The sequence below is a fragment of the Oncorhynchus kisutch genome, linkage group LG5 (genome assembly GCF_002021735.2).
Source record: "Oncorhynchus kisutch isolate 150728-3 linkage group LG5, Okis_V2, whole genome shotgun sequence".
Classification (NCBI taxonomy): domain Eukaryota; kingdom Metazoa; phylum Chordata; class Actinopteri; order Salmoniformes; family Salmonidae; genus Oncorhynchus; species Oncorhynchus kisutch.
Window position 1 is genome coordinate 40,909,151 of NC_034178.2, and position 19,240 is coordinate 40,928,390.

The 19,240-nt window shown below is 42.8% G+C and overlaps 2 protein-coding genes across 5 annotated transcripts in view; one reads left to right on the forward strand and one right to left on the reverse strand.

The window, feature by feature from the left end:
* Nucleotides 1-1,150, reverse strand: part of ece1 (endothelin converting enzyme 1) — a 28,929-nt gene extending 27,779 nt beyond the window's left edge. The window contains exon 1 of the mRNA XM_020483326.2: nt 1,012-1,150. The gene's annotated coding sequence lies outside the window, so the exon portion shown is untranslated. The remainder of the gene's footprint in view (nt 1-1,011) is intronic.
* Nucleotides 220-18,621, forward strand: LOC109891045 (alkaline phosphatase). Of its 4 annotated transcripts, none has more exons than XM_020483328.1 (13): nt 2,217-2,369; nt 2,612-2,693; nt 4,747-4,869; nt 5,997-6,116; nt 7,864-7,979; nt 9,675-9,849; nt 10,319-10,494; nt 10,704-10,844; nt 11,030-11,099; nt 15,806-15,940; nt 16,110-16,301; nt 17,225-17,344; nt 17,494-18,621. In XM_020483328.1, the coding sequence occupies exons 3-13, from the start codon at nt 4,764-4,766 to the stop codon at nt 17,757-17,759; spliced, it is 1,617 nt and encodes a 538-aa protein (XP_020338917.1). In that variant the 5' UTR covers nt 2,217-2,369; nt 2,612-2,693; nt 4,747-4,763; the 3' UTR covers nt 17,760-18,621. The 4 variants fall into 4 exon arrangements, with proteins under 4 accessions (XP_020338920.1, XP_020338917.1, XP_020338918.1 ...); XM_020483329.1 differs by lacking the exon at nt 2,612-2,693 and adding an exon at nt 4,008-4,086; XM_020483331.2 differs by lacking the exons at nt 2,217-2,369; nt 2,612-2,693 and adding an exon at nt 220-459.
* Nucleotides 18,622-19,240: the final 619 nt, after the last annotated feature.

Genomic DNA, 19,240 nt, shown 5'->3' on the forward strand with positions numbered 1-19,240 from the left:
AACAATTCAAGTTCCTTAATCCTTCAACACTTGAGAAAATTGTGTAGGCCTGTGTGAACAAATTTACATGAATTACACCTAAACCACCCCTTATTGCGTTAGATAAATTATCTATCGCTTTATTTGCAAATCCTTGAAAATGGCACATTAATTGCAACCACAAATCAAGCAAAACGTTCTAAGAAAAGGTAACAAAACATTTTTATTAAGACTCGCCCATTTCTCAAATCCTGTTGTTAGAATGATAGATAACCGTCGCTTCTCACCCTGCTATTGGTCGGGAAAATGCCTTTTCAAGGGTAACTTGTAAACTCAATATTTACAGTGAAGCTTTCGCCTTGTGTGGTGACACGACTGAAAATATAGTTAATGTCGTTTGTAGCGTCTATGCAAACCAACAGCTGTCCGCTGAAGGCATATGAGAGGACTGCGTAGACAGATTGAGTTGAAATAATGGTGGTAAGAACCTGTTCCGTTTAAAATGTTTATTAATTACATACCATATGTTTATTACAATGTATGTTTTGGCTGCCGTTGATGTAAACAAGTACTCTACATTTGGAACATTTGACCATCTCTGTGCGATGACCCGATCCGTAAAAATGTATGGTGCTCAATTATAATTTTCACTGTTTACCACCATGACATGAGGTAGTGTTCAGTTGACCACATTTTAAAATACCCAAATGTGGGACAACAGGATGATTTTGCTGTACATTCGCAGTTTTGGCCGCATGATAAAATATGTTTTATTTCAGTTAAACCTCATAAGAAATGCGGTGCTGTTTTTGATGTGACAGTAACGTTATACTATGCTATAATAGTTTTTTTGTTCGTAAAACTAACAGGAATGGGAATAGCAGATGGACTCAGATGGCGCCTATACTAAGTAGGCCTACTATTATTCAGTTAATTATTTTATCCAAGCAATTATTTCTACTTAATTGAAATATACTGTTCAAATATTGTAGCCTCAGTGCAGGTGAGGCCCTGCGGTAATAGCGTACTTACCTCAAACGTAAATTCAAGTCTTGCTATGTCTATTCCCCCTCAACTGCTACAGTTGTTGCAGTGGAGAGATAATCCCAGTAGTGTTTGCCGGTTCACACTGGGGTTTGTTTGTGGGGGATACTTGGAGAGAGAGGGTAGGTAGTGTTGCCTTCCTGTATGAGAGGGAGCCAAGGAGGGGATTCGATTTAAGCTGTCCCCGGTGCCCGGATGAGCGGAGTTAACGTTGGGTGAAAAGTGATCACATTCGTTTTGAAACCAGACTGCTCCCAGGGTTTTTTGGGTGCCCCGTTCAAAACTAACTAAAGTATGTCATGAACATGGAGTAATGACTTAGGATTCTGAGGTTTCATATGCTAACATGTTGTTTGTTCTTCATAAGAATGCCTATATTATCTGCCTTCCCAAGCAAAACTACATTTAAAATCAAGCATATGCCTATCCTATGGAAAATATATGTTGTGTGTTTTTGAATGATGCATCGTGCTGCCTGCTTGACATTGACAAAATGACCAGGAGGTGCAGAGTACTGTTCGAGCAAAACAGAACCAACCAACCTAAGCGCTTTTGCCCGGTCATATGACGGGCCATAAACCGGTGCAACCCAGTTCATTCTAATCGAACTCCCTCAATGGATTTTGTTAATGGTCACTGGTCTCTAGTGACATCTAAAGGACACTAAATGAACAGCAAAAATCACCGAGGAAAAATGGGTAATTTAAATAATCTAGTTTATAAACTGCTAATTATTAATTCATAGTTTATAATTCTGTAATAAACAGTTATAATACATTGGTTGAAATTGTTTGCTTATTTAGCTGCTTGCCACATAGTTACTGAGTTTATATGGCTGTACTGCAATAGACTAATAATTGTAAAAGTCAGTATAGTGCATTAAGCACAGTCATATAATATCACAATTTGTTAAGCAACTGTTTTCACACATTTATAAACTAGGCTATAAATAAACTAATGACAGTTTATATGCTATTTATAAACCTCTATATTACGTATGTAGGCCTATAATATGTTTCAGTTCTTCACAAGCTGACAATGAACTCGGCTGATTTAAATGAACGTGAAGCTTGAATACAAATAATTTTGAGTAGCCTAGATGCAACAGTGAAACAGGTCGACAGGCGGCACTCAAGATCCAGCTCTTCATATTATGGTGCCATTATTTATAGCGTGGTTCTCACCATCGAGGTGAAATACCGACCGCTGTTCTCAGCCGTCCAGACAGAGCAGATAGGCTTATAAAAGGATGGTCAAAAGATCCTCAAGAACACACATGAAAAGGTGAACGTGCTTTGTCAACGGACAGAAGTGTTTTTGCTACAGAAGCTTAAATAGATCCCGCAGTAAGTGTATTCCTTTAACTTTTTGCACTAATAGACTTTGGAATATCAGGAGATGTCAATGGTTATTCGCGTACAGGCTATTTTGAAAATATGAAAACACAATATTGCAATAGGCTGCATTGTCAGGAAAATCGCTGCAATTAACAATCCGCTACATAGTTTCATGGCGTGTATCGCTTTCCATCTTCTTAAAGCCATATTACGCTATAATGTAGCTGTTCTGTACGTTTTTGTGATTGCAGATTCTTGTAGGTAGAACTCAACTTTCCAACACGTGATTGAGCATCAACATAACAATAGCAATACGTTCCTTCCTTCCTTTTGGTAAAAACATTTTTTATTAGCGTTTGCACCAATATCTGATTTCGGGATTTTAGAGATTGTGATGATTGTTTGCAAGTTTTACATCACCAGACGAAATCACGTATCTAGATATACAGACAATTTAATTCATTTTGGTTGGTATCTTATGCTGTTGGATGTTCATTATCAACATTATAAAGGTCAACTAGTAGTGAGTGCTCAACAATAGTAAAATAACTAATGCACCGTGTTGCACAATACCTCAATTGGTTGGACACGCTCACCTTTTACAGGTAAACAGAAGAAGAAAAAAAAACAATGCAAGCCTTTGTTCTTTTCAGGTTTTATTTGAACCAATTGCAAATATTAGACAGTCATTGCTCCCTAGACATGGCCATACTTATCTTCCAAGGTGATTTATGTTTGAGCTGACACCAATGGAGTGGAATGTGTAGCATATGCTTAGGAGAGGATGATATCATCTCATCTACAATTTCTCTTGTACATGCCTTATCTAATGACTGAGTGAATAACTCATTGTATGGTCTTATGCAGATATTCATGGAGCCTTTATAAGCTATACAGGCATTACATCTTATCATCACCTTAACAAGGCAATGGTAGTTCAGAGGGGAAAATAATGCCAATGCTAGAGACACTGAGACATTACCAATATCACCATAGATATTCTGTATTTAATTGAACCTTTATTTAACTAGGCAAGCCAATTAAGAACAAATTGTTATTTACAATGACGGCCTACCCCGGCTAAACCCTCCCCTAAACTAGACAACACTGTGCCAATTGTGCGCCGTCCTAAGGGACTCCCGATCACGGCCTGTTGTGATACAGCCCGGGATCGAACCAGTAGCAGTGTACAGCATACCCTAGGATAATGCCAGAACCTAGAGTTTTTGAAAGAAAACGATCAAAACATGCCATTTGGAACACAACATTGATTGAACTGGATTTATTAATTCTTCTTCTATCACATTTTGGAGGGCTAAAGTCATCTGTTTGGGAGAATGTGTCTGAGGTCAGTGTTATCCCAGAATGTGTCACTGAGCCCTGAGCTCACCAACATTATTAAACCTAATCCCAGATCCACTCAAACAGATTGAACCCTGTACAGGGACTCACCCCCTAGAGCTCAGGTACTGAGCTGGCAGGTGAAATTGGAAACATCTGTCTTTCTTTTTATATACGAATTCCAACCTGGACACTTTTTCTCCTTGACACCATGGGCCGAGATGGACTCTCGATGGCAGTGACCCTCTTTTTCTCTGGTATTCTCCTGGTGGCCATCCTGGCACTGCTCTGCTATTTCACCTGCAGGCTGGCTAGTGTGATGCCGATTGGTGGGCCCAACCACTTCTGAGCTTCACTCAGAGGATAGACCTGCGTCTGTGGCACGGTAAAACCTCTCCTCTCCTTAGAGACCAGCTAGCAGATTTGTATGAGCTCAACTTTAGCATATTTTACACACATTTTGTAGGACTTGCGTTGTCTGCGTTGTCTGTTTTAATATCAAAGTAACAGGACTCAATCGCACACAGTTTCAAGACTTTGTTGAATACCATTTTCTTTCAAGCACATAATGCTTATTTAGAGCATGTGTAAAAATTATTTTTTCAAACTCTCTTCTTTATAAACTCTAAACCTAATTTAATAATGTTCTTTCATTTACTTATGGGTGGAAGTGTCCAGTCGATCATTTGGAGTTAATCGGCTTTGTTATGGCTGTTAAGTCTCTCTGTGTTATGGCCCACAATCCCATTAAAGTGACCTTGACCACAGCACAAAAGAGGGACAGGAGAGGGACAGGGGAGGGACTGGGGAAGGAAGGGGGGGTATAATAATATATTAAAGGCTGGCTAACCAGAGCCTTTGGGGCCGGGTTGGGACTACATTACCACAATACCACTGTTTATTTTCACTGTGAAGGCCTAAGTTGAAACTTACCTGCTCCCCCCTTCTTTGTTGCACTTTACAGCAAACTCATCAACTTTATTTCTGTGAATCAACATAATTTTGTGTGTTCTTTCATCAGCACTGATTTCTCCTTATTTTCCAGACTCACTCTAGTTTGGGATGTGGTATGTGACGGTAGTCCCAGGTAACACTACGACCATGACATTTTTTCTCATCATCTGCTCATGTCTGGCCTGGGGAGGCCTGGGGAAGCCTCAGTTTCCTGGTGAGACACAAACCCGTCAATAAATGTAATGTCTTGTAACAGCATCCAACTGTTTGACTGAAATCCTTCAGAAAGAGCTAAGAAGGAACACATACTAACTGTTTCTCTCCCCCTTCTACCTGAAGTGTGCACTTGTTCAATCCTGCTCATAGATTTGAAAGAAAATGGATTCGTTTAGGAAATGGGGTGAAGACTCACTCTAGCGCATGCTTATACCAATCCAATGTTTGAGGAGTGAATGAGTGCACACTTTAGGGAGAAGGAAGAGAAACACAATTTGGCTTTGATTTATTGGAGATGTGCAGAAGTCTCCAAATGCTCTTATGAAGGAAGTGCTACTTTTCTGTGGTTTATTGCGTCTTGTTTAGAATAACACGGCTCGTTAGGGTTATAACTGTCAGTCTATTTACCCAGCTGAACATAGTTCACACTGTATTTACAGTATGGCAAGTGAACCTCTGTTTTCTTAGTCCTCTCTACAAAATGACCAGAATATTTTAGCTCCTGAAAGACTATGTACAGATCAGGAGAGGTTCACAAAATGGATTCCAGATGTATAATATTTCTACCCATACAGTAAGAAAATGATGTTCCGTCTTGTAACATCATACATGTGTGTGCAGTTCTAGGCTATAGTAGGCAACATGTGATTTCAGAAATAAGAAGCCTATGGAGTTGTCAGAGATTCTATGGTTGCCAGAGCCTACAACGTGTCATTATTAATACAGACAGTACATGTGTATGTGCTTATAGTCATCCTGTTGGTTCTTTGTTTTTATTGTCCATACTTAGTCATATTATATGTCATGCTGAGACTTGAAAACAGTAAAGCAATAAGTTACTCACAAAGGAATTTTGTCATCTTCTGGGGGTAAAACATTAATTAGAAAGGTTATAACTAGGTTATGAAATACAAGTTAATAAGTTATAGATGGCTTCTATCTTTTCTGTGTTTATCAAATTTTTGTCCATCAAAAAATGCTTCTATGGATAAACCTCAAAGTGGATTTTATTTAATTTGGGCATATTCTGTCCCACTTGTCCCACTACTTTCACAGTTGTTACAGATCACTTCCACTGGCCTCTTTTCCTCCTCATTTAAAACTAAAACTACCTCCGTGTTGCAGACCAAGAGAAAGATCCCCTGTTCTGGAACACATGGGCCCAGCATACTTTGAAGAATGCCCTCACACTTCAGAAGCTCAACCAAAACACTGCAAAGAACCTCATCCTCTTCCTTGGTGATGGTAAGCCATGATTGCAGGAGCCTATTTCAATCCATGAGTATGTCTATGAGTCTTAACGCAATGTAATACACTCAAAGAGCTTATGTGCCGCATACTGATTTAATATTTTTATGCAGTTCTAGATTATCTTTCCTAATGGTTGTAGTAGAAAATGAGTATATCCTCCTCATCAATCCATAGCCGTTTTTATCAAAACATTCTGGTGGACTGATACAGTATATCCAGTCAAAAGTAAATAGAATGTCACACTTTCAAAATTGGATGTTGAGTATGTTAGCTATCAAGCATTTCACAAACATGCTGCCAATGCCAATAGATAACTTGGCTGCTGCTTAGAGTATGTAGTGACCCATTCAACTGTGTACCCCAAAGGACCTTAACTGTCTATGTTTTAGATGCAGCAGTATACAGTGCACATTTCTCTGTCATGTATGACTACCATGCTTAAAAAAGTAATGCTGAATGAAGTGGACATGTACGTCAGTTCACATTCTCTACCAAATCATCTATTTTGATACCAAAACTACCGTTCAAAAGTTTGGGGTCACAGAAATGTCCTTGTTTTTGAAAGAAAAGCAACTTTTTTGTCCATTAAAAGAACATAAAATTGATGAGAAATATAGTGTAGACATTGTTAATGTTATAAATGACGATTGTAGCTGGAAACGGCTGTTTTTTTTATGGCATATCTACATAGATGTACAGAGGCCCATTATCAGCAACCATCACTCCTGTGTTCCAATGGCACGCTGTGTTAGCTAATCCAAGTTTATCCTTTTAAAAGGCCAATTGATGATTAGAAAACACTTTTGCAATTATGTTAGCACAGCTGAAAACCATTGTGCTGATTAAAGAGGCAAAGAAACTGGCCTTCTTTAGAGTAGTTGAGTATCTGGAGCATCAACATTTGTGGGTTTGATTACAGGCTCAAAATGGCCAGAAACAAATAACTTTCTTCTGAAACTCGTCAGTCTATTCTTGTTCTGAGAAATGAAGGTTATTCCATGCGATAAATTGAAGATCTCGTACAACGCTGTGTACTAGTCCCTTCACAGAACAGCGCAAACTGGCCCTAACCAGAATAGAAAGAGAAGTGGAAAGCCCCAGGGCACAACTGAGCAAGAGGACAAGTACATTAGAGTGTCTAGTTTGAGAAACAGACAAGTCCTCAACTGGCAGCTTCATTAAATAGTATCCGCAAAACACCAGTCTCAACAGCAACAGAACTTCAGTTTCTTTGAAATTTCTCGCATCGAATAGCCTTCATTTCTCAGAACAAGAATAGACTGACGAGTTTCAGTAGAAAGTTAATATTTTCTGTCCATTTTGAACAATTTTCCGCTGTGGTAACAAACAATGTCTACACTGCATTTCTGATCAATTTGACATTATTTTAATAGACAAAAAGATAGCTTTTCTTTTCAAAAACAAGGACATTTCTAAGTGACCCCAAACTTTTGAACGGTAGTGTATATGAAAACTAAGGGAAAAATAGATAGTCAACTCTAAAAAGATCAATCTCGTTGACTTGTGAAAAGGCAGATCTCAAGTAAAAGGGGGGTCCTTTTCATCAAATGTATAGGTGTCTGTTTAGTGGAAAGAGCAGCTGCTGTGAAAAGCGAGCACAGAGCAATGTTAACCAGATGGAAAACTAAAAGGTGTTAATGCATGAGATGGAAAGGCTCTGAGCCTCTTAAATAGATTGACACCCTAACAGAGAGAGCGCCACTTTGCTTTTGTTGTGTAGGAATGGGCATTCCCACAGTGACTGCAGCACGAATACTGAAGGGGCAGCTGAGCGGACAGAGTGGAGAGGAGACCCAGCTGGAGATGGACAAGTTCCCCTTTGTGGCGCTTTCCAAGGTCTGACCTGGTCTGTTATCATATAGAAGCGCTAGAAAATAGCATGCAACATTGATCTGTAAGTAAAGGGACAGTTCACCCAAATTACACAATGACAGATTGGTTTCCTTACCCTCTAAGCAGTCTATGGAAAAATTATGACAGAAAGCCATGCTTTGGTTTATTTATTTTATTTTCCTTTATTTAACTAGGCAAGTCAGTTAAGAACAAATTCTTATTTTCAATGACGGCCTAGGAACAGTGGGTTAACTGCCTGTTCAGGGGCAGAACGACAGATTTGTACCTTGTCAGCTCGGGGGTGCATTTTTTTGCGCATCATTTCCAAATCATCCAAAATAATTAAAAATGTATTTTGAAGTTCAACAAAGTCTCTTATAGATGATTTTAACATAGATTTGAATATCGGTCCCATGACTTGAATGGGATTTGCGCCGCAAAGGCTAAAACGTTAGCATGTAGAAACAGTGACAGGGAAACTAAACTAAAGCATGGATTGAATTCATACCTTGTCCATAGACTTTTTACAGGGTAAGGAAACCAATGCGTCATTTTCTAATTTGGGTGAACTATCCCTCAATGAATTCTGCACCAGCAGCAAGATACAAGGCCACATATGGTCTACGTCAGTGGTCCAACCGGTCAATCGTAATCGACTTGTCGATCTCCAAGGCCTTCCTCATCGATCACCAAACATGTCTGTAAAAAACAAAACAATGATAAAGCCTTGCTTTCCAATTTTTAATCATATTTTTTTGTGCTGTTGTCTATAGGTGCACTTGATTCAGCTGTGCTAGCGCCAGGAAGGCAAAGTGTTCCCATTTTGAACCAGTTCAGAAAGTAGAACTATGCCTACCCGACAGGCTCAGAGAGCAAATCAAGTGTACCTACAGGCCTACCGCTGGCCAATCAGATAGCTCCGATCACCGTGTCTGCACAGTTTCCTCATAGACTGTAAAAAAACTCTTAGAGCGCACAACAAAGTTCATACTGGGAGGTTTCACAAATGTTAAACCATGACTAGAGAGAGACTCAACAAATACAGCAAAGAGCTGCTGCTTTTATGATTCAGTTCATGTTTAAATTGTTATTCAGCACTGTCAATGCTTTGTTCAACACTTTTATAAGCCATAATATGCATGTTCTCCCTACTTCTAGTCACGCTACAACCAGCACTGCAGCCGCAATGAATGACAATAGAAAAGTGTTTTGATGAGCTTGCATCGGCTTGTCTCTCGAGTAATATTTCACTTTATCTGGGCATTGGGTTAACAACATGAATTGTTGCACGAGGCAGAAATAATTCAGTGCATCTTGAGTTTCACAATCAGCTGGTTAATGTTGCATACATAGGCTTACTCTTTTTAAGTCATGTTTAAAAATCTGAACGGTAGATCTCGGCTTGCATTTTATTTTGACTCGGAAAGTGAGCTTGGTTGGTGACCACTAGTGTATGGTGTACGATATGATGTGTTATTATGTTACATACTTGTCAAGAAGCCAGACATAATGTAACTACTGTATCTGCACTGTTAATGGAGCAGCAAATTCCACACATTATTTATCATGTAATTACACAACAGTGCATTTAGTATGAAGATGTTTGGAGGGGGTGTATAACACCAACATGTCATGCACAGCAATGACTCCTACTACAATTATATGTAATTGACACATGGTACTGCCCTGTCTCTGCAGACGTATAACACCAATGCCCAGGTAGCAGATAGTGCAGGCACGGCCACAGCATACCTCTGTGGGGTGAAGGCCAACGAGGGCACTGTGGGCGTGAGTGCAGCTGCTGTCCGTTCCCAGTGCAACACCACACAGGGTAATGAGGTCACCTCCATCCTAAAATGGGCCAAGGAAGCAGGTACAGTGCCATCATAACATGTTTATTCACATTACCTCTCCACACCAGATCTACTAAGGTTTATTTGGCCATCCTGGGAAAAGCAGTAGAGACACAGCATGATAACATTGTAAACGTACTGTAGGCATGCATTGATGTCAATGGGGAGTTTATAGCTACAGATGATCAGGGATCCAATAATTTCCCAGAGACCAGACCAGGCAGGCTGTGACCTTATGACCTGAGCTCTTCACATAACACAGAAATAGATACTTCACATAATCACCTCAGGAACAGACAATAGCTCTTTAGTTGCTGACCCACTGATTCTCAGTGGAGATATTTATACACCACAATTATCTGTCTGATATAGTAATTACTTTTAGAATTTCCAGATTCTTTGGATCAATTGGTTGACTTCTGATGTAAGAGACTATTGCACAGAATCCAAGCAACACGTTCGAAAACTGTTTGTGTGTTTGTCACCCAGGCAAGTCGGTGGGAATAGTCACAACAACGCGTGTGAACCATGCCACCCCCAGCGCAGCCTACGCTCACTGTGTGGACAGGGACTGGTTCTCTGATGGGGAGATGCCCGCTGAGGCAGTACAGGCGGGCTGCAAGGACATCGCCAGGCAGCTCTTTGAGAACATTCCCAACATCGACGTGAGTCACAGCGTATAATATGGATCCTGATATTACAGAAAACATCCAGTAATCCTGCATGCAAACTGCGTCCATTGTTCAGCCAGTAATATTGAGCAACTTTCACCTGTAATGTTACGACTCACAGATAGTAAATCCTCTCCTAATTATTCTTGCTTTGTATTCCATAGAGATAAATCAAATGTTTTATCTCTATAATGTATGTCTAGGTGATTATGGGAGGAGGGAGGAAGTACATGTTCCCCAAAAACCAGTCAGATGTGGAGTATCCTGGAGATAAGAAACATTTTGGTACCCGCAAAGATGGAAGGAACTTGGTGGAGGAGTGGACTAACAGAATGAAAAACAAGGTCAGCTGCTCCGTCTTAGTCCGTCTTTCACTCCTCTTTACCATGTCCTGCTGCTTCCTCCATGTCCGTCTCTCAGTCCTCCTCCTTTCTCTTTTTTCTTATCAAGGACATTTGAATAGTTTTAAGTTGTCGCATGTTTAGATCAATCCCATATGATATATTGTTTTCTTTTTTTAAATGAACAGAAAGCCCAGTATGTATGGAACAAGAGAGAACTTCTATCAGTAAATCCTAATAATGTGGATTACATTTTGGGTGAGTTCTTTTTTTATTATCATTGTTGGTTGTACACTAAACAAAATATCAAAGTAACATGTAAAGTGTTGGTCCCATGTTTCATGAGCTGAAATAAAATATTTAAAAAATGTTCCATACATACAAAAAGCTTATTTCTCTCAAATGTTTTGCACAAATGTGTTTACATCCCTGTTGTTAGTGAGCATTTCTCCTTTGCCAAGATAATCCATCCACCTGACAGGTGTGGCATATCAAGAATCTGATTTAACAGCATTATCATTACACAGGTGCACCGTGTGCACAAACAACAAAAGGCCACTCTAAAATGTGCAGTTTTGTCACACAACACAATGCCACAGATGTCTCAAGTTTTGAGAGTGCGTGCAATTTGAATGTCCACCAGAGTTGTTGCCAGAGAATTCAATGTTCATTTCTCTTCCATTCATCCTCCGTCATCACCTCATGTTTCAGCATGATAGGATCTGTACACAATTCCCGGAAGCTGAAAATGTTTCAGTTCTTCCATGTCCTGCATACTCACCAGACATATTTTTATTTTTTATTTAACCTTTATTTAACTAGGCAATTCAGTTAATTAACAACGAATTCTTATTTACAATGACGGCCTACAACGGTATCTGTGGTATCTGTGACCAACAAATGCATACACTACTGGTCAAAAGTTTTAGAACACCTCAACCAAATTGAGATGGTTTGAGATGAGTCGGACCGCAGAGTGAAGGAAAAGCAGCCAAAAAGTGCTCAGCATATGTAGAACTTCTTCAAGATGGTTGGAAAAGCATTCCAGGTGAAGCTGGTTGAGAGAATGCCAAGAGTGTGCCCAGACGTTCCATGAACGCCCTCCAGACTCTCGAAGTGAACTGGGGACATCGATCAGACACTAGACACTAGATCAGGACGTAGAGAAGCGATCCACAACAACCAGGATCGTGGTGTTTCCCTGTGAGGGAGGAAGATCGGTCAGAAAATCCACCGACATGTGTGACCAAGGCCGTTGTGGAACGGGTAAGGGATGTAGCTTACCTCTGGGCAGGTGTCTAGGAGCCTTACACTGGGCACACACCGAGCAGGAGGAAACATAAACCCTCATGTCCTTTGCCAAGGGAGGCCACCAGTACTTCCCACTCAGACAGCGCACCGTCCGACCGATCCTCGGATGACCAGAGGAGGGTGACGTGTGGGCCCAATAGATCAACTGAGCACGGACAGCAGACGGAACGTACAGATGTCCGACGGGACACTGGAGGGGAGCGGGCTCTGTACGTAACGCCTGCTCAATGTCCGCGTCCAGCAGGAGGACGGAAGAATGGGAGTCTGATCCATGGGCCGCTCCTATGTGTCATACAGTCGGGACAGTGCGTCTGCCTTCACATTTTGGGAACCTGGTCTGTAGGATAAGGTAAACACAAAACGGGTGAAGATCATGACCCACCTTGCCTGACGAGGATTCAGTCTCCTCGCTGCCCGGATGTACTCCAGGATGTGGTGGTCAGTCCAGATGAGAAAAGGATATTTAACTCCCTCAAGCCAATGTCTCCACTACTTCAAAGCCTTAACCACAGCCAACAGCTCCTGGTCCCCCACATCATAGTTCCGCTCCGCCGGGCTGATATTCTTCGAGAAGAAAGCACAGGGGCGGAGCTTCGGTGGCGTACCGAGCGCTGAGAGAGCACGGCTCCTATCCCAGCCTCGGACGCGGATGGACCAGCACGGGAGGTAAACAAAGCCCTTAGGTTACCAAAAGCCCTGTCCGCCTCAGCTGACCATTGCAAACATACAGTAATGGGAGCTGCCACCTGGCCAAAATCCCGGATAAATCTCCGGTAGTAATTGGCAAACCCTAAAAATGGCTGCACCTCCTTTACCGTGGTGAGAGTTGGCCAATTACGCACTGCTGAAATGCGGTCACTCTCCATCTCCACCCCTGAGGTGGAAATGGAGATGGAAATGCGATAGCCTAGGTAGGAGACGGCCTGTTGAAAGAACAGGCATTTCTCAGCCTTGACGTACAGGTCATGCTCCAACAGTCGTCCAAGCACCCTGCGCACCAGGGACACATGCTCGGCGCGTGTAGCGGAGTATATCAGAATGTCATCGATATACACCACTACACCCTGCCCGTGCAGGTCCCTGAAAATCGTGTCTACAAAGGATTGGAAGACTGATGGGAGCATTCAACAACCTGTACAGCATGACGAGGTACTCATAATGCCCTGAGGTGGTACTGAACGCCGTCTTCCACACGTCCCCCTTCCGGATACGCACCAGGTTGTAAGCGCTTCTGAGATCAAGTTTAGTGAAGAAGCGCGCCCCGTGCATTGACTCAATCACCGTGGCGATGAGAGGTAGCGGGTGACTGTACCTCACCGTGATTTGATTTAGACCTCGATAGTCAATACACAGGTGCAGATCTCCCTCCTTCTTCTTCACAAAAAAGAAACCCGAATGTACCCCTGACGCAGTGATTCAGAGACATATGTCTCCATAGCCACCGTCTCCGCTTGTGACAGGGGATACACGTGACTCCTGGGAAGTGCGGCGTTTACCAGGAGATTTATCGCACAGTCCCCCCGTTGAAGGGGTGGTAATTGAGTCGCCTTCTTTTTGGAGACTGCGAGAGCCAAATCGGCATATTCAGGGGGGATGCGCACGGTGGAGACCTGGTCTGGACTTTCCACCATGGTAGCACCAACGGAAACCCCTACATACCTCCCCGAGCACTCTCGCGACCACCCCGTGAGAGCCTTCTGTTGCCATGAAATAGTGGGGTCATGACGAGCTAACCAGGGAAGGCCTAGTACCACGGGAAACGCAGGAGAGTCAATGAGTAAGAGACTGATTCTCTCCTCGTGACCCCCCTGCGTCACCATGCCCAGGGAGATGGTGGCTTCCCTAAATAACCCGAACCCTAATGGTCGACTATCCAGAGCGTGTACCGGGAAGGGTCTAACCACAGGAACAATGAGGATCCCTAACCTATGGGCGAATGCTCTGTCGATATCATTCCCAGCCACGCCTGAATCGACGAGCGCCTTATGCTGGGAATGCGGGGAAAATTCAGGGAAAAAAACATGCTCAAACAGGTGGACAACAGAGGGCTCTGGATGAGAGTGGTGCAGACTCACCTGGGGTGACGCCAGAGAGCCCTGCCTGCTGCCTCAACTCCCAGAGGCACCAACCCGGCACCGACCGGCAGTGTGCCCTCTGCAGCCAAATCAAATCAAATGTATTTATATAGCCCTTCGTACATCAGCTGATATCTCAAAGTGCTGTACAGAAACCCAGCCTAAAACCCCAAACAGCAAGCAATGCAGGTGTAGAAGCACGGTGGCTAGGAAAAACTCCCTAGAAAGGCCAAAACCTAGGAAGATGGTGCACGTGAAGGCCCCTCCTCCGGCCTCCCTGAGCGCAGCCCCTCCCAGCTCCATTGGTACCGGAGCGGTGGTACTGGAAGATGGAACTGACAGAGCCCTCTCTGGACATCCGCGGGTGACCAGTAGGTTATCCAACCGAACGGACAGATCCACCAACACCCGACGGACATCCTCGCACAGGCTGCATCGGTGTTGGTCGATGAGGGCCCTGTCGTTCCATCCTGCTTCGGCGGCCAAGGTCCTAAATTCCAGGGCGAACTCCTGGGCGCTCCTCGTCCCCTGCCTCAGATGGAAGAGACGTTCATCCGCCGCTCTATCCTCGTGCGGATGGTCTAAGACTGCCCGGAAGTTGTGGGTGAACTCACAGAAGTGGTCCAACGCCGCATCTCCTTCCCCCCACACGGCGTTTGCCCACTCCAGAGCTCTCCCCGAGAGGCACGAGACGAGGGAGGACACCCTCTCTCTTCCCGAGGGAGCTGGGTGAACGGTGGCCAGGTATAGGTCCAGCTGTAATAGGAACCCCTTGCACCGTGCTGCCGTCCCATCATACTCCCTGGGAAGGGCAAGACGCATCCCACTGGGACCGGATACAGGAGGGACGGGTAGAGGTAACCCCGGTTGTGCTGGTCGAGGCGCTGGAGAGACTCCCTGTCTCTCCCAGCAGTCCATGTTCTGGACAACACGACCTATCGTGGCGCCGAGATGTTGCAGCATCGCCGAGTGTTCTTGGACACTTCGGCGGAAGTCGTGACACAGCTCAGCTCTAAATGCAGTATCAAAGCAGTACTGTAGAATTGACTGTATTATAATGTAAAAATCATAATGAATGAATGAAATTCATTGAGGGGACATAGGATTTACATTTCACAGTATTTTACTGTAATTACATGGGATTGGTGCAAGCAGGTTGGCTGCTAAGTAATGTGTTTACACATACAGCATATCAATTCATATTTTGAGTTTGCACAAACTGGCAGCGATTACATGGCAAAACAGAGCAAAAATATATGGCAAAATGCTCAACCATAAAGGTTTAAGACTTGCTGCCACTCCAATCTGTCCCCTATACATTTTTAAATAATGTCACACTACTACCACATACCAGTTAAATTGGTACAGCATTCTCACTAACAGGTGCAACAAATATAACCTCTTACAAGGTAAGCCTCAAAATATGTTAATGAGCTAGAAACAACAATACCATGTACACACCAGTTGATAGTACCCAATTAGAGTTACAGTATAAATAGACCGTTTTCTGATACAGTGCATGTTGATCACTGTTAATCATCTTCTCAGTGTTAAACCGAGCTTCCTGTGTTAATACAGGTCTGTTTGAGCCGGGAGATCTGCCCTACAACCTGGAGAGAAACACTGAGACAGATCCTTCCCTGACAGAGATGGTGGAGGTGGCCATCAAGATCCTGAGGAAAAACCCCAGGGGATTCTACCTGCTGGTGGAGGGTGAGCGTTTTGTCACATTTACTCTGTAAATATGTGTTGCATCAGGTGAATCATGTATATAATGTGAATGTAACATTTGCACAGCTGAGGCTGCTTTGCCAATGCTGATGCTAGATTTTCTCATCTGCGTGAGAGAGAGAGAGAGGTTAACCAGGCTGTGCGTTGGCAGGGGGGCGCATCGACCACGGACATCATGAGGGCAAAGCCAAGCAGGCCCTACATGAGGCAGTGGAGATGGACCGGGCCATCGGCCGTGCCGGCCTCATAACCAGCATCTATGACACAATGACTGTCGTCACTGCTGACCACTCTCACATGTTCAACTTCGGCGGCTACACACCAAGAGGGAACACCATTTTTGGTGAGTAAAGAATGATTTTACAACCATGGATTGTTTGTAGACACACTGTATCAGTCATCTGGGTATGATTCTATGCATAGTCACTTTAATAGCTCTACCTACATGTACATACTATCTCAATTACCTCGACTAACCGGTGTCCCCGCACATTGACTCTGTACTGGTACCCTCCTGTATATAGTCCCCACATTGACCCTGTACTGGTACCCCCCTGTATATAGTCTCCACATTGACTCTGTACGGGTACCCCCCTGTATATAGTCTCCACATTGACTCTGTACTGGTACCCCCCTGTATATAGTCTCCACATTGACTCTGTACAGGTACCCCCCTGTATATAGTCTCCACATTGACTCTGTACTGGTACCCCCCTGTATATAGTCTCCACATTGACTCTGTACTGGTACCCCATGTATATAGTCTCCACATTGACTCTGTACTGGTACCCCATGTATATAGTCTCCACATTGACTCTGTACTGGTACCCCATGTATATAGTCTCCACATTGACTCTGTACTGGTACCCCATGTATATAGTCTCCACATTGACTCTGTACTGGTACCCCATGTATATAGTCTCCACATTGACTCTGTACTGGTACCCCATGTATATAGTCTCCACATTGACTCTGTACTGGTACCCCATGTATATAGTCTCCACATTGACTCTGTACTGGTACCCCATGTATATAGTCTCGCTATTGTTATTATACTGCTGCTCTATAACTACTTGTTACTTTTAATTCTTATTCATATTTTTTGAACCGCATTGTTGGTTAGGGACTTGTAAGTAAGCATTTCACTGTAAGGTCTACTACGCCTGTTGTATTCGGTGCATGTGACAAATACAATTTGATTTGATTCACTTTGTTTCACAATGGATTGTGATGGAGGTGGGGTATTATTTTCCTCTCTGTCTACAGGACTGGCTCCCATGTTGAGTGATGTGGACCAGAAACCCTTTACCGCTATCTTATATGGGAACGGACCAGGGTTCAAAGTTATCAACGGTCTGAGAGAGAACGTCTCCACCCTTGACTATCGTAAGTGAAGTCTTACCGTCATTGACATAGTGCCATTTTGACATTCCTCTTTCATAGAGAACACCACTTGGTCTTTGGTATGCCAGAAATCATCCATCTGATCTATTTCTACTTCCCTTTCTCCCTCTCCACCCCGCCCCTCTCTCCAGAGGGAACTAACTACCAGGCCCAGTCTGCAGTGCCGCTGCGTATGGAGACTCATGGAGGAGAGGATGTGGCTGTGTTTGCTAAGGGCCCCATGGCTCATCTGCTGCACGGTGTCCACGAGCAGAACTACATTCCCCATGTCATGGCCTATGCTGCCTGCATCGGCCAGAACAGAGACCACTGCATGTCATCCGGTGGAGCCTCTAGTCTCAGCCCTGCTCTGCCCAGCCTGGCAGCTCTCCTCACGCTCACCCGCCTCCTCTGCTGACCTTTCACCCCAACCCCCCTCCTGTACCCCACAGTCCCCTCCTCTCCTTATACATGTAATACTCCCACACCCTTTTTCCTGTTGTAATGCAGATCTTTTTGTGTGGGGATTTTCTATTGTTGATTTCAAAAGAATAATGTCCAGTTGAATGACTTTGGGACCACTGTAAGGGCATTTAAAGATGAGTGTTTTGAGCGTTGGTGACGTTCAACCAGATTCAGTTTTAGAGTAAATAGGAGGGCATCACTTTCACTCTACTGTAACATATAGGATAGTTTGTGTTACTCAACTTTGGCATTGTTCATCATTCTGGTAACACCAAAACTATTTCAAGAGTTCTGTCATATCAGTGGGTTTAACAGAAGGGGATCACTCTTCTGATATCAATTATTGTATGGAAAAAATGACCTCGCAGTATTAATGATAAAGCAATGTTGCTGCCCACCTATTTGTTTTCTGTCAATTGTATGACTTTGGATTAATCAACTTTTTAAAGAAACCATTACTTTTTAGAAACCTACTGTAAAAGGATCGATTTTTCTATGAATATTTTATTTCATCCGCTCCCTCGACCTAAACAGAAGACAAACAGTAAACAGAATCTACCTCATAATTTTTTTGGGGGGGGAGAAGTGAAAACATTGCAATGAGGAAAGTAGAGGCTATATTTGAATGTATAGTTTAAACTTTTTTTAATTATTGAAATGGTATGTAATTCCATGTTCTTTGTACATACTTCCCGAAGGCATTGAATGAAAAGAGTCAGAAACACACCCACCAGTATTTCCAAAAACAGAAGTTGTGGCAAGATCCCTTAACCAATAAAGAATAACATTTTTCATAAGATGTTGTCATAACATTATTGGTGTGTGTACTTGGTGTGTGTACTGTCAATGGGAAGGAAAAGGGGATACGTGTAGTTGTCAGTTGCAGAACTGAATGCATTCAACCGAAATGTGTCTTCTGCATTTTACCCAACCCCTCTGAAATAGTAGAGATAATGTCAGTTTGCTTAGAACTGATTGTGGTTGCACTTTGCATTCTGGAAACCATTTGGAATGGAATAGAACAAATTTGTAATTTCATTAAGAAATGTGTAATGGAACACAAATGAATTGATTCAATGTTTATATTAGAATGTTTCATATATCTTATCAAAAGTAGGATTTATGAAAATAAAACATATAGTGCAGTTGGAAATGATTTGAAATTAGATCTCTGTAACAATGTAGAATACATGGAATGTAAAGTCGAAAACAAACCGATATTCAGCATTTAAGGTTTCCTGCATTTCGTCTAACTTGTCAACAGCATGCACTGCTGTGGCTTGTGTGGTATGTGAATGGACACTAGCCACAGAGTCCTTGGCATGGTATGGTAGTTGAAAAAACAGAGAAGGACTCATGTTGACTGGAGCATGAAAATTGAGGTTTAGCTCAGATGGGTATGTAGTCCACACTCTGGAACATCATTTATATGGG

What these genes read in the sequence shown, in the direction of transcription:
- LOC109891045 (XM_020483331.2), top strand. Translation starts at nt 4,764, where the DNA reads ATGTGGTATGTGACGGTAGTCCCAGGTAACACTACGACCATGACATTT. An exon ending in GGGGAAGCCTCAGTTTCCTG is followed by an intron (nt 4,870 to 5,996) that starts GTGAGACACAAA and finishes TCCGTGTTGCAG; the next exon opens with ACCAAGAGAAAGATCCCCTG. An exon ending in ATTCTACCTGCTGGTGGAGG is followed by an intron (nt 15,941 to 16,109) that starts GTGAGCGTTTTG and finishes GTGCGTTGGCAG; the next exon opens with GGGGGCGCATCGACCACGGA.